The 15554-nt window shown below is 35.6% G+C and overlaps 1 protein-coding gene across 1 annotated transcript; it reads right to left on the minus strand.

The window, feature by feature from the left end:
* Window positions 1-124: 124 nt before the first annotated feature.
* Window positions 125-11397, minus strand: LOC125678566 (uncharacterized). The gene is made up of 15 exons (XM_048917124.2): window positions 11054-11397; window positions 10702-10802; window positions 10412-10557; window positions 10118-10229; window positions 9375-9487; window positions 9178-9284; window positions 7129-7277; window positions 6770-6937; window positions 6552-6676; window positions 3295-3437; window positions 3001-3071; window positions 2659-2785; window positions 2202-2486; window positions 1655-1921; window positions 125-501 (listed from the first exon to the last, which is right to left on the minus strand). The coding sequence occupies exons 1-15, from the start codon at window positions 11310-11312 to the stop codon at window positions 224-226; spliced, it is 2451 nt and encodes an 816-aa protein (XP_048773081.2). The 5' UTR covers window positions 11313-11397; the 3' UTR covers window positions 125-223.
* Between the last annotated feature and the right edge of the window lie 4157 nt (window positions 11398-15554).

The raw sequence follows: 15554 nt of genomic DNA on the forward strand, positions 1-15554 counted from the left end.
TGGAATGCATTGTGGGATACAGTTTCAGAGGAGAATCAAAGCTAGTCTTAGTCAGAACCAGTCGCTGTATATCTAACAACACCACAGGAACATACCTCGTTTTTAGGGATTTATAATTTTCACATTATGTCAATAGTAATTTTATTTGTCATATGATATACAATCTCAAACAAGTATTAATATAACATGTCAACAACATTGATATTCCTAATTCACAAAAATGTTAGATGAGACGTTGTTTTGATTCAGATGGTTGCAGACTTGCTTGATTGGCAAGGGCATGAGCAACCATGGTCTTCTTCTGTGCAAGTTTGTCTGAAACCGAGGAATGCCGACATTTTCGACAAATACACATCGTAATGAAGACGAAGTTCATTAAAAGAGATAATGCTAGTAGTGCAATTAGAACTAGGTGGTATCTGTGGTGCCTATGATGGGAATGGAAATGTCCTCCGAACTTGTCTGCCTTCTCTTTTGACGAAGTGGATGGAGCTTTACGATCTGAGAAATAAAAAATATGCAATTTAAAATTAAATTTCATTCATGACACCTTGATTGCTTAGTGAAAGGTGAAGATAACGAACCGTGATCAATCTGATAACTCCTCTAAGGAATACAAAATAAAGACTTGGGCAAACACACATCCCTGGATTCACCAGAAGTGGTATCAGGTGCCTAGGAGGAGCAATTATCCCCTATCGACCGGCCACACCTGTCATGAGCCCCATATCTTGATCAGGTAAACGGAGTTATCCGTAGTCAAATTAGTGTGGGACGTTTGGGACGGAGGACAATTTTGGGTATAATATGAGAACCCCAAATTGATCCGGCGACGATTTGGGGGTGTTGCTTTAGATACAATTTTTACACCATCGAAATCAATTTCCCAAGCATGTGCTGGAGTGATGTTGTTTCGACTAAAAAGCATGGTATCAGAGATTTTACAATATTTCGAGTAAAATATTTGGCATCATTTTGCATTCGCTTAAATTCAATTGACAACTGTCGCAGGAGGTCAAATTGATATTTATACACACACAGATCGATGTCCTTCACTACTTTTTCCAAATTGCCTCAGTAGCTCAGTGGTAAAGCGTTCTCTTTGTTTGAACTCCTGCCACTACCGACCTGGACTCAGTTGCACAAAGGTTAACTAACACTTAAGTTTCCATTAACTTTTACATTTATTACAGTGTTAACTAGACGTTAACTGTCAGTTAAAATTAATTAATTTTTACATTTATTACAGTGTTAACTAGACGTTAACTGTCAGTTAAAATTAATTAACTTTTGTGCAACTGGCTCCTTAATATTCATCGTCGTTAGTTTACTATTGTACACTGTCATATCGCTGTCTGACAAACGCGATGATTGATGAATGAAATCAATACAGAAATTATCTAATCGTCTTTCAGTTTAATATAATATGTTTAAGCAACTTTGTTCCCGTTTTATAGAACAAAACAATTTCAAATTCAGATAAAGGTATATAAGTGGCATATTGTGTACATATGTACTACAAATCCAGAGAAAATATGGCAAATGTTCGTAAATTGAAAGACTTCTTTAAAACTATATTATTCTTTATAAAGCACATCAAACAGTAAAAAACCCGAAACAAATTGCGATTTTCAATACATTAGATTGTACTTGCCGATTTCGACGGGTACATAATCTACGACGTGGTAATCGACCTCTTCAACGAGGATTTCGCTTCGTTGCCGGTGGATCAGAGGCTTCTTTTTTCTCGCACCTTCCGGTGTTTTATATTGCTTGAATTCCTCTGCTGTCATTTTGAAGCTGCCACATGCTGGGAAGCCCTCGGGTACAGGTTCCATGTCCGAAATATCACCTTCCTGAAGAAGCACAGCCATACCAGATATTTGATGGAGTTCAATGTGGCAGTGCATAAACCAAAAACCTGAAATATTTACTGTATAGTGTTGATATCTATTCCACTCAAATTAAGTTTTTGAAAACCAAGACTGATATTAGTAAGATGAGTCTTTATGGAAAATATCAGGAAACATTTTTGTGGAATCAAGAGAAAGCCCATTGTCCAATTATTCTAAATCATTGGATAGTTTTCTCAAATAAAACATGCACGTGTACAGGTAATTTTTCAGATCGAAAAGGACTTAATATCACACTATTGGGTTTGAAAAGAAATAAAATAAAACGGCGTATCAATTAACAAATACCGGGATTGTCCGCTTTCAGTCTGAGTACAACGTAGCCATTTCTCGGCACTGCTATCGTGTCCTTCTGTGGTGGATCCTCAAGATTTAGTCCAGGAACATTTCCAAATCTCCAACTTTCATTTCTCCAAGTTGCATCGTTACAACTTTTAGTATTACATAGAATGTCTCTATTTCTATTCACAAATCTCCCAGAGGAGGCATTGTATGCAGGATATCCAGTCTTTACGACATGAAAATGGTGACCGTGCATATGAACGGGATGTGGCATACCAAAACCTGCGTCATCTATATAAATAAACATATCTAAGTGACAATGTTCATATATATATATTACAATATCCTTCACGTCACGGATAGATAATGTTCAACTTCACTTTAAAAAAAAAAGAAATCCTCGAAATGACTGTCTGCATTGACAAAGTAGAAAATAATTATTTATGTGCAGCACTATTCATACCCATATTGAGCAGAGTCATTTGCACCGTTTTGTCTTTTTCCAGCTTTACGATATAAGTGCATACACAATGATCCGTGCAATCCAGCTCGTCACAGCTGGTTGTTGTATTGGCCTGTTTAGGATAAATCTGCAAAAAGGAACAGTCAACCATCACTCTATCATTCAGAATTTATTTTATTTCAGAATTTCGTCACAGTTGAACATGGAGCATTTTGTTACACTCGGAGTATAGAAACCCTTTTAAGTCATTTAAACACGTCTTCCCTCCCCACAAACAGGGATTAACTGGGGTGGGTGTGTGGACACAAAAAAGATAGCGGTATATCAGTATGAATTGTTTACCTGAGGTGGGGATGTGGGTGGAACAAACACGTGGCCGTTTACTGCCGTGGTAAAGGGGATTTTTGCAGTAGCTAGAATGAGTAAATGAACAATAAATCGAATGAAATAGAATCAACTCTCTAATAGTTCTCGATGGTCCGCATTATCAATTCATTCGTTTGTCATATTATGCAAGTGGGAATTTATTTCTGATATGTAGCACTCAAAATAAATTCAGTATTTTATTTGTTAAGTTATATGAAAAACAAGAATTAAGATTTTTACAAAATATGTCCATGGACGTGCTCAACTTACAAGAGAAATGAAAATTCAAAAATATTTCTTGAATCTCATCAGCAGACGTGGCGATAGGAACTGGATGGGCCTGCAACTGTTCTGCTGTTGACCGTAGATCGGAGGCGGCGAGACACTCAATATTGTAGCTATCGGGATACTGTCTGCAGGTGAGACGTATATTTTGAGTGAATCGGTAACATTTAAAATGATAAAGGAGTATGACGTTGAACTGTAATTAGGATTTAGACAAATCATTACGAAAACCACATTGTACCCTTGTCATTGATGAATGTTAACAGCTGCCGTGTATTTATTGGGGATCTCTAGGAGAAATATGTTTGGAAAATTAATGTGAATCCAATATTCAAGAACAATCAACAACAAAATAAAAACGAAGTTGCCTCTCGATTCCCATCAACACCAAAGTTTGGGCTACCTTTATATCACATTTGAAAAGAAATACTTCGATAAGTTATCGCTAGCTCTTGATCAGAATTAAGAAAATAATTAAATCAAGACAGGGTGCTAACAAACACGTTGATGTTACAGAGGTTTTAACAGTCTCGTTGATGTTACAGAGGTTTTAACAGTCTCGTTGATGTTACAGAGGTTTTAACAAACACGTTGATGTTACAGAGGTTTTAACAGTCTCGTTGATGTTACAGAGGTTTTAACAGTCTCGTTGAAAAGAAATGTTTCACAAATTCTATGTAATGATCTAATTTAGAAATACAAGTTATCAATAGGTCGAATGACATGTTTTATTCCAATTGTTAAGCCGTACTTTACAGACAGATTTTGACTACGGATTACTCTGTTTACGAGATAAAAGAAAAACGAGAACTTAGACCTGTCAAAAGGGGGAGCTTATTCCTTCTAGGCACTTGATCCCACCTTTGGCCTATCCAGCTGTTTGTTATTTTCTCTTGTTTTTATAAAGCACGTACTATAGTATCTTGATTAATCAAACTTAACCGATTTAGTGAAAAATATAAAGCACATAATATACTAGTAGTTTATGGACACCTACTTCCATCCGTCTGGGAATAGATTCATTAACTGCAGGACCACACTTTCTATAGTAACCTATGTAAAACATTCTTGTCGAATTCCACGCATCGCTACTATACACACACCATACATGTATACCATTTATAAATGATTCAACTTGTTGGACGAACGACCCTTTACGAAACGATTTTATAATTTACGTGAACGATCTCGAAATTAGAAATAACCATCTCTGAGCATAATATTACTTTAGTCAATAAATAAAAGAATATGCAGCGCAGCATGAACAAATATTACGATGTGTCGTAAATATTACTTTTAAACTTATAGAAATGCCAATCAGGAAATTTCCGTGGGGATCCGGGTTAGAATAGGTCGTCAGTACCCCCTACTTGTCAAATGAAACCGCAAAAACCTAGGTCCCGTGTCACAGCAGGCGTGGCACGATAAAGATGCCTCTTTGCTAAAAGGTCGTAAGTGCGGAATATAGGCCTAAATTTTGCAGCCCTTCACGGGAAATGGTGACGTCTCCATATGAGTGAAAGATTCTCGAGAGGGACGTTTAAACAATACACAATCAATTAACCAATCAGGGAATATTAATTAACATTAATAAGAATTATAATTCCCGATATAAATTCCGAATTCATTTTTTCTACTTATATATAAAGAAGCTCAGTTAATACATACACAGGCTAATTGGAGATAATTTGTTGACAGGATATCCCTATATAATCGATATACCCAAAATAAACAAGAACAAAAAAAAAAGGGGGGCTCCTTTTCAAGCACTTAGTTTGAAGCATTTGAAGAATACATAATTCTGCTTTATAAGTAAAATTTTAATTTGTTCTTATATAAAGCCAAGAGAAAATTTCATGAGAAAATAGTGTATTACATGTGAATTTTATACCACATAATATACTATATATTACGCACTGTATAATATATTGTTATTAATTACATACTATATATCATGCATTGTATATATTGTAATTCAGCATATCGTTTACTGTATTTAGGCTGTACATAACTGATCAACTTGTTGGTTTAAAAAGTAAAGAAACTAAAAGTTCTATATACTTCTTTATCAATCTATCTTGTTGGCGTAATCTTGCTAACCCTGCAAGAATACACAATCGCCATATGGTACGGTTCGACCGCACGACGTCGAACAATCAAAAACAAACATATCAACATGAATATCTTTGAGTACGTGCAATACCTCAAACAGGTGTGTATAATGTGATGATAAATAGGTAAATAACCACTGCGTTACCCTTGAACTCTGGTGATATCACTTGACCTCTCCTGGTGTATAAATTCATAGTTTGATGAGATAGGATTGTAAATCTGCACTTAACTATTATGTCTTTCTTTACATTAGCATGTACATGCATGTAGATATCAGGGTGATTAAGAAGATATTTATTGTGACGTACTATGTATCAAATAATTACATTTTTCGCACTAGCAAGATATTTCTTAGGTGTAATAATTATGGAATCTTTCTTCCAGTTGGAGGTCAATCTAGAAATATTGATCAGTCACGTAAGTAATAGTTATCAGACCAAAAACAACAACAAAAAACCCACAACTTTTCATTATGGTAGATGTTAGGATGGTAGATGTTAGGGTGGGGTAGCGCGGAGGACTTTATTTGACAAAATGAAAATTCCTAGGTTAGATGGACATTAAGATTGCATTCCAAACGAAATAACAAACTATGAAAAGAAAATCGGCAAAAATGGATAATTTGGTTGATATTTCGTAAAGGTCAACTTATCAGATTGCTCTTTCTATGAGAAAATATTAGAAAACATCAGCGGAAACACAACATCATCGACAACAACAACAGAGAAAAAGAGTCGGCGACATCGTGGTGATTCAAAATTCAGATATCCCAACGTCCAAAGAGTCATGAGATTTCTCGTCTACTGTTACCATTGTAAATATTGTCATCTAGCGTTCATAAGGATTCAGGTGTTGCACTTAATCTAATGCGGAATTTGTGAATTATATTGTTTTTACACTGGGTAATTGAAAATAAAAATGTCTCGGGTTATGATTTTCCGATATGATAAAGCTTTCATTGTGATTTTTTTGCGACGAAACTTAAAGAAGCAAATTGAATAATATAAAATAGATATCTTGTGGCAAGTTTCACTAAAACACACACAGTGCACTCTTGTCATTTGTTTAAAATCCATCTCTATGTTCTGCCTAGTGCTTGATCTATAAGTAACATTGTTAGTTTTACTCACCCAAAGGGGCAGTTGATAACCCGACAGGGATCTTTAGGTCGGCATTGATATCTCTGAGTTCTCGGATCAACATCACGGCTGCCGTTATATTTCAGAATAGCAAATCCAGTGTTAGGATTTATCGGCTGAAAAATGAAAAGTTAGATATTTTATTGTTATGATTTTGAAATCTATAAGAAAGTTAAAGAGACTGACTTCACAAGGTAAAGGAAAATCACCCCTGTATTGTTGGCTGCTTCCAGGGTCTCTGTACGTATCCAGTAGTTGTTAATGTCCTCTGATGCCAACACAATAAAATCCACTCTCTCACCACCAAACGCCATCACGGATTCGGCGCTAGTCATGATTACGTCATTGCCATCAACAGATGTCAATTGGATGTCATGCTAAATGTAAGAGAAAGTAAATGAAATGAAATATTAATTGGTATTAGACATTTCAATATGATGCAGGTGGAAATATAAAAGAAATAGATTTAAAAAAAAGAATTTTACATAAGTAATGTTTGAAAATATATGAAATAAAAATAGTTTGTTTAAAGCAGTAATGTTTGAATATGATTAACTAAATCGGGTACCTTGTCTACTGAAACGCGGAAGCCATACAGCATGCCGACGTTGATGACCCTGAACCTGTAATAACCGTACCGGTTAATGGTGAAGGATTCCAGCGGTAACTCGGGTATGTCCGGCTGCTCCGGGTTATCTTTGTTGAGATAATGATTACCTAAAAGTAAAGAAAGAAGCTGGTGACGTAAAGAATTGATACAAAGAACTGTGTGACAGTGGTTAATGTAAGTATGTGCTCAAACAAAAAATTACCACACTGGTCCATTATCACATCCACCATGCTACAAGGTATAGTGAAGAAGGGAAAACTGACTAATAATAAGACAATTCTGATCTTATCATCACCAACATATCATAAACTTTCGGAAACGAAACACAGAAACATTTTCTGTAATTTGTTTATTTTAACATCACGGTCATGGTACCGTATGCATCATCATTGACTACTGATAGCTTGAAGACCATATGATACAATGACCGGGGCGTTTTTACGTTTTATGGGATATACATTGTATATACGTTAAACATTTATTGTGTCTGCTATAGACACTTGTCGGTGTCGATATTCGCTCAAATCGCTCTGGAGGAAAGAGAACACATCGTTTAAAACTGAATAAGAACAAAACATTAAAAATGAACAAAGGTGCCGTGAAGATTTTTTACTTGCCAGTACAAGTTGAAAGTGTAGATTTTGAAGACATTGAAAGTGATATTGAAGGAAATTTTAGGATACTTTTGCTTCTCCTAGGCACCTGATCCCACCCCTGGAATATCCAGGGGTCCGTGTTTGCCAAACTCTCTATTTTGTATTGCTTATCTTCACCTCTCATGGATGAGAGAGAGAGAGAGAGAGACCCCTGATATACCAAAGGTGAAGTCAGGCACCCAAGAGGAGAAAGCATCCCCCGTCGATTGGTCAAACCCGCTTTCAGCCCCACATATTGGTCAGGCAAACGGAACAATTCGTTGTCAAATGGGCGCGCCAAGAACAGCCCAAACATCGGCATAAAACACACCAGCGAGTATTTGACCCAATGATAGGTTGCATTGGGAAACTAGATCACCACAGAATCCGCGAAATGCTGCCTTTAAACGAGATTGATGAAACCCCACATGTTTCAGTTATATTTATCGGAAATCAAAAACATGGGAAAGAGTAAAGTGGTTCACCACACTTTTGAATCTCAGACGCTGACGTTGTATACCTGTTTGAACCATTGAAATATTGACATTTCAGTTTTTAGAACACTTTACAGACAAAAATACTGTTGAAATATTGTTTTTTTGTTTACATGATGAAATACATGTACTGTTTAATTCAACACGTCTCATATATGTTTTATTGTTAACAGAGGAAAATAAACGTCATTAAATCCAATACATCAGCCTTCACCTCCATGTCTATAAAATTGATTAACCAATCGTAGACATTCGGCAACAAACCTACTTTCAGTAGTACTCGTATCGATATGACTATATAAACCGTTTCATACCGATTGTTAAGCCGTTCTTGGCACACCGGTTTTGACTGCGGATAACTCCGTTTACCTGATCAGGATATGGGGCTCACGGCTGGTGTGACCGGTCAACAGGGGATGCTTACTCCTCCTAGGCACCTGGTCCCACCTCTGGTGTGTCCAGGGGTCCGTGTTTGCCCAACTATCTATTTTGTATTGCTTGTAGGAGTTATGAGATTGATCACTTTTCGTTATCTTCACCTTGCATACTATACATGAATCATTCATTGATTAAACACCAGACAAGGTTACATTCTGAATTTACTTGTGCACAACTGGAATGCTCGTTATCAAACGGGTGTTGGATAAAGCTATTTAATGGATTACATGCACCATACGTATAAGATAAATACATGTATGTATATAACAGTTTTTCAAAATTTGATTTACTTCATTTGATTTCAATTACCTCGACTATAAGAAAGACGGTAAGTCCTCCAAATAAAACTCATGTGATGATTTTCAATGAAAGTAGAGGGTTTGCTGAAATGTTATGTATTTTTTTCGTTTGCTAAATAAGATATGTGGAGATCATCTTACCTCTACCGTTAATGAGAGCTGATTCGAAAGGAAACAGGCCCACTGGCCCACCGGTCGTGTCAGAGGTGACTTGGTAACATTCCGTTTCATTGAATCCTTTAGAATACCTGTAATGATATATGATACAGTAAATATAGATATATTCGTATGTATATTGTGTCTTTACATACCTTTTTTAACTTCTAAGACACACCTACCTGTTCAGACCCCAACCCGCCTCGCTTTTGGTTTCAATAGAGGAGTCCAACTTCCAATCTGCCAGTATCATGACGAAATCACCTGCCAGCTCCGGTAAATCACTACGTGTGCTCTGAAATATTTACATTGACCAAGGTTTTGTCGAAAAAAGCTTTTCATCGTATTACATTTCTCTATATAAACACGGACCTTTCATCTCGACATAAGACTTAAATCATAATATCACATAATGAAAGGTGAATATAACGAACAGTGATCAATCTCACAACGCCTATAAGCAATACCAAATAGAGTTGGGCAAACACGGACCCCTGGACACACCAGAGGTGGGATAAGGTGCCCAGGAGAAGTAAACATCCCCTGTTGACCGGTACACCCGCCATGAGCCCTATATCTTGATCAGGTAAACGGAGTTATTCGTAATCAAAATCATTGTTCCGAGAACGGCCTAACAATCGGTATCACACACGTCAGACAGCATTCGACCCAACGATAGGCTGTATTGGCAAACTAGATCGTATATAATATAGATGAGAGGGTTAAACGTCTAGATTGAGACTAGGGAGAAATTTTCAAAATCGGTTTTCATTGTACATGTACTTCCATAATGACAATAACCAAGATGTTTATTCCTAGAATATCTAAACCAGAAAAATGGAATCAAACATTACCGTTTATGATATCAGGTAACGTGTCCACATCTAAACATACAACACGAAATGAAATAATATCTATGACTAACCTCTGGATTGTTCGGGTTAGGGAGCACAATAAGTGCCCCTGAGATTCCGTCAGTACGCTCTGTACCGAGGTGAGAGTGGTACCAATGTGTTCCTGGCGGATCAGCCAAAAACCTTTCAAGAGATATAGTACATAAACTGGACCATTAGATATACCAAGTCACAGAATAATGAAAGGTGAAGATAACGAACAGTGATCAATCTCATAACTTCTATAAATAATACAATAATGGAATTCCTTTCAAAGCCTTTCATTACTCTCTGGTAAAGATTGTTAGGATCATGCATTGACTTGCCTATACTGGAATGTCTCGCCCGGGTTAATAGGACAGTGTGACACAGTCCCAACTCCGTCCATCCAGGGTGTGTGCCACTGCACCATCCCATGCCAGTGAATAGTAATGCCCTCCATCAGCAAATTGTTCTTGATATTCACAACCACCTAGAAGAATTTCAGTGATCATGGTTAATTTAACCTTTAGCATCGTCAATTTGTTCAGCATGTAAGGGAATTATAAATGCTAAAAGTAACAAATAGAGTAAACAGCTACAATACTTGTTAGTTTTTTATTTACAATTTTTATACCTGTTGACCTTCGTATACTACAACTGAAGGTCCCGGATAGTCACCATTGATGCCGTAAATCAACTTATAAGAACCGTCTGCAAAAATGGCTTTATTCGCATCTGTGAGAAATAAACGAATGAAAATATATGCAAGGTTTTACAGAAGTTTTTTCGTGTAAATTTTAAGCAGCTACTTCTAAACAAATATCTACTTTTAACAAAGTATTAGGCACGCTTCCGTTGTATTATATCCCTATCATACACACAAGCTAGACACGAAGACCCAAACTTGAAAAACCTGTTAGGATGAAAGACGGTTGATTCTGTTAATTAAAGCAAAATAGAAAAGCAAAAAAATAAATAAAAAATACCTTTGTTTATATCGATTGGAACAAACTGATCACAGCCCGTCCGCTGAAAGAGAGATCCATTTCGGACAACAATAGGATTTCCGGCGCCATTTTCATCGTAATAGATCATTGTCTCTATGTAGTCGATGACCCAATCAAACTCACAAATTTCTTCATCTGGAGGACAGTGCGGTTTCACAGAATGATCAAAACCTGACACAGTTCTAGAAGTAAACAGAAGTAATATAGATATCGACAAGAAAGTGAGTGATTTCTCCATATCGAGACAACTTCCTATGATGTGAGAGACAGGTGAAACATTCAATTTATACTGTTTGAAAAGCACGTGGTTGCCGTCAAGGATAAAACTGTATATATGCACTATCAGGTAGACAAAATCACCCCACAACAAAATCACTAGTATCCACGAAGGGTGATAATAAAATATAGGTTTTGAAAATACTATGCATTAACTCGTGCATGGATAAACTATAAGATAATTCTAGTGAATTTTGAAGTAAAGCTCAGATATTGAAGATTTGAAACCTTAAATGAAAATAAGTAGAAATTATATATATTATCATTAATTACATGGGAGTTTGCTGTGATTAGTTTTTGTTTTAAAGTGGAGGTTATATACTGAATAATGCATACATGTGATGTGTGTTTTATTAAGCTATCTTTTCAAATTAAGACCCATCTTCAAATTATTGAACATGTTCCTAAACGAATTAAAGATAGGTTAAATTGAATAAATAATTGTAGATTGATTCAATATTTAGTTAGAAATAGGTCAAATTTCTTGAAATAGACTCATCTTTAATCGAATTGATTTGAAGATATATTTAAGAATATTAAGTATAGAAAGGTTTTGTTCTTTTGGTAATATTTCAACTATTTTTGATTGATTAGACCCATATTCAAGTGATTGAACATAGGTAGAAGTAATCAAAGATAAAGTTTGGTCAATAACAGATAATGTGAAGTATATAATATCAAGTTGATTTAATTGAACAGTTTTATGTGAAATAGATATGTACATGCCCAATTCAATTGCAGTTAAAGAAATGTAAAATTAAAGTGGATTTATTTAAGATGGATGTATTTAATTTATAAGTAGATTCAAACGTTTTGTGGATCTGTTACAAAGTATTAGCAATCTTTAATCTAACTGTAACTTATGTTCAACTTAAGTAGAGATAGGTCAATCTATATATAGGTATAGCAGGGGTTTGTGGTCACACCCCCAAAACATTGAAAAAGGAACTAGAGGAGCAGAATAATATATCAATGCTTACTCCCTAAGAGATGATTACTCCTTCTAGGCACCTGATCCCACGTCTGGTATATCCAGGGGTCCGTGTTTGCCCAAATCTTTATTGTGTATTGATTATAGGAGTTATGAGATTGATCACTGTTCGTTATCTTCATCTTTAATCAAGTAAAGACAAAGAATGCATTATGTTATGGAATATGAATCGAGATATGGAGTCCTAAACTCACAACTGGCAGTGACAATATGACCGATATACAATAGGTAAAAAGCATGTTGAATATTCATAATTCATTGTATATCATGCATACAGTGTAATTGAAATGACGGTTTGCAGTAAAAAGTATGGGAAATACTATGAATTGAAAACTGAATTGATATGATACAAATTTATACATATACAATTTACCGAAGAAATGAATTAGTTTTGGTAAGCAGGATTTAAGAATATATAAGCCATGGTTTTAAACGATCTTCAGAATTTTTTGATATTTCAAACCCTGACAGTTCGCAAGATGTGCATTTAGATATATGTGTTGAACTATGATAATTTAAGAGTTACCGTAAATATAAATACTAGTATATATATTTTATGTCTCACCACCCCCACTCCCCATGCGGATTAAAATAACCCTACTCCCACCCATGTGAAATCTCCACCCAAATAAAAACTAGAGCAGCCAATATATGTATACTATCTATAGACATACGTACAATATTACGTATTATTTACCGATAAGATTCACGATGTCAACATACTTCTGTTCGGTCCTGAATTATATTATACAGTACACTATATTCACTATTAATATACGATTCACACCTATTGCCCAGCGCTCGGTTTATCAAGTGAGTTAGAAACTGGAACGCGCTGTTGATGTCTGGTACAACAGGAAATAATTTAGTTCAGGAGAATAACGAGAGAGAGAGAGAGAGAGAGAGAGAGAGAGAGAGAGAGAGAGAGAGAGCAGTGATCAATCTTGTAACTCCAATAAGCAAAACATAATAGAGAGTTGGGCAAACATGGACCCCTGGATATACCAGAGGTAGGATCAGGTGCCTAGGAGGATTAGGCATCCCCTGTACATCGGTCACACCTGCCGTGAACCCTATTTCTTGATCAGGTAAATGGAGTAATCCGTAATACTTGCAGGTTCATGTAAGAACCATGCGTAAGATGAAAAGTAGTATTTACAGATTTGCTGTGGAGCCAGTAAATGCTTTTAAAACTTATTTTTTGGCATAATTAGTGTTGCTTTAACAATCATATGTTAATTTCTGGACATAGTCCTGAATTCGACATTAAAAAACATATCGAGTTTTGTCCACTTTTGAAACTACATTTCCATACATAAATGCAATTAAAAGATCAGAAAATCATTTACTGTGAATTTCACAAGAAACTGCTTTCTTCAGTCAGTTTAAAGTTAGTGTTACATGGATTTTTGTCATATCCCTGGAAATGTTAAAGAACAAATTCTCCCCCAAAACTTGGTATATAGAGCTACAACTATAAGACACAGTTTATGAATTGATTTCATGTTTGCATTGACATTCATGTCCAGTAGTGTTAAATGTCTGGTTACCATAGTAACCATAACCATTCAAAATATACCAACAAAGAATAAAGATGCAAAGTTAAGCAACATGTAACCTTGACCTGTCATAAGTAACCTTTACCATGAATCAGCAGACAAGATCTCAACAGCAACACTTTGACCGAACGTGTGACCTGTTTATGTTTCAAAGACAAATCCTAGACAAAATGTTGGAGGTTTTATCTCAAAGACATCGTCCAAATAATTTTGAGAAAAAAAGCAAATATATTGAATGGTGATCAATCTCATCAATCATATATGAATGCAAAATTAAGGTAGGGCAAACACGACCTCCAAGGCACACCAGAGGTGGGATCAGGGGCCTAAGATGTAGAATCTTTAGCAAGTTAAAATGAAACTTTTGTTTAAATTATGTCCACTGTTCTAAACAATATATTTGGTTTTGTGGTATTAGTCTAGTATAAGGCTATCCATCACCTTCCGAGTAACCCTTGTTTCATTATCTTTTTTCTAAATTACAAAGATACAGCCAGTACACAAAGGTTAACGTTTTTCTCCTCAGTCATCTGACAATATCCATATGACCTGCTTTGAGTCAGTACCATGACATATATTTATAAGTTTACAAGTAACTTTATGTCAGGTATGATTGTTCCTATACAACGGTTACTGTAGGAAAGTTATGAGACATGAGTGATATTGAAGTAATGTGATGAGCTATTATATCAGAACACTGTTCAATAGAGATAAGAATACTAGAAGATCGTTCTTTACACACTGATTTTGACTACGGATTACTCCGTTTATCCAATCAAGATACTAGTACTCTTTCTATTGCATTCTCCATAGGAGTTGTGATATTGATCATTTTTTTGTTTAATCTTCATCTTTTGATGTACATCTATTGTTAATGAAAACGTGAAATTAACGAACAATGGTCAATAAAAAATGAAGATAACGAATAATGATTCAGCTTATAAATCTAATAATGAATACAAAATTAAGGGTATGATAAACACTGATCTTTAGACATGTGGTGTTTAGGTATCTCATTTCATTTGATGCACAAAAGCATGTTCTGCATATAATCAATTCATAAATCGAGGCAGACAACTGACAAATAAATAGATAAATAAAAAATAATAGAGGATTAAACAGTCTCGTTGAATTTCAGTATTTCGCAAATATCATGATCGTTATAATGACCTAATTTAAAAATACAATATGTCATTTAATCGACTGCTGACTAAAGTGCTTCATATCATATCAACAGGGGGTGCTTACTCCTCCTAGGCACCTGGTCCCACCTCTGGTGTGTCCAGGGGTTCGTGTTTGCCCAACTATCTATTTTGTATTGCTTATAGGACTTATGAGATTGATCACTGTTCGTTATATTCACCTTGCATGTTAACTTCTTTATATACGGAATTTGGCTACGGATTAACCGTATACCTGATCAGGATATAGAGCTCACAGTGGTTGTGGGTCAACAGGGGATGTTTACCCTACTCTTGATTTTTTCTCTCTGTGATTTATGAGATGAATTACTCTTCATTTTCTTCACTCTTCCAGTCGACTTATGTTTTGATAAATGGACAGCTGTTGAATGCATCTTGTAGTTTAAGATTTAATATGTAGAAATCATGCTTTAGATGATTCGTATTATTTATCATTTAATGTATCATTGGGT

This window comes from Ostrea edulis, chromosome 2 (genome assembly GCF_947568905.1).
Source record: "Ostrea edulis chromosome 2, xbOstEdul1.1, whole genome shotgun sequence".
In the NCBI taxonomy this organism is placed as follows: domain Eukaryota; kingdom Metazoa; phylum Mollusca; class Bivalvia; order Ostreida; family Ostreidae; genus Ostrea; species Ostrea edulis.

What these genes read in the sequence shown, in the direction of transcription:
- LOC125678566 (XM_048917124.2), bottom strand. Translation starts at nt 11,312, where the DNA reads ATGGAGAAATCACTCACTTTCTTGTCGATATCTATATTACTTCTGTTT. An exon ending in GCGGGTTGGGGTCTGAACAG is followed by an intron (nt 9,285 to 9,374) that starts GTAGGTGTGTCT and finishes ATATCATTACAG; the next exon opens with GTATTCTAAAGGATTCAATG. An exon ending in TTATGTACCCGTCGAAATCG is followed by an intron (nt 502 to 1,654) that starts GCAAGTACAATC and finishes TTTATTTCTCAG; the next exon opens with ATCGTAAAGCTCCATCCACT.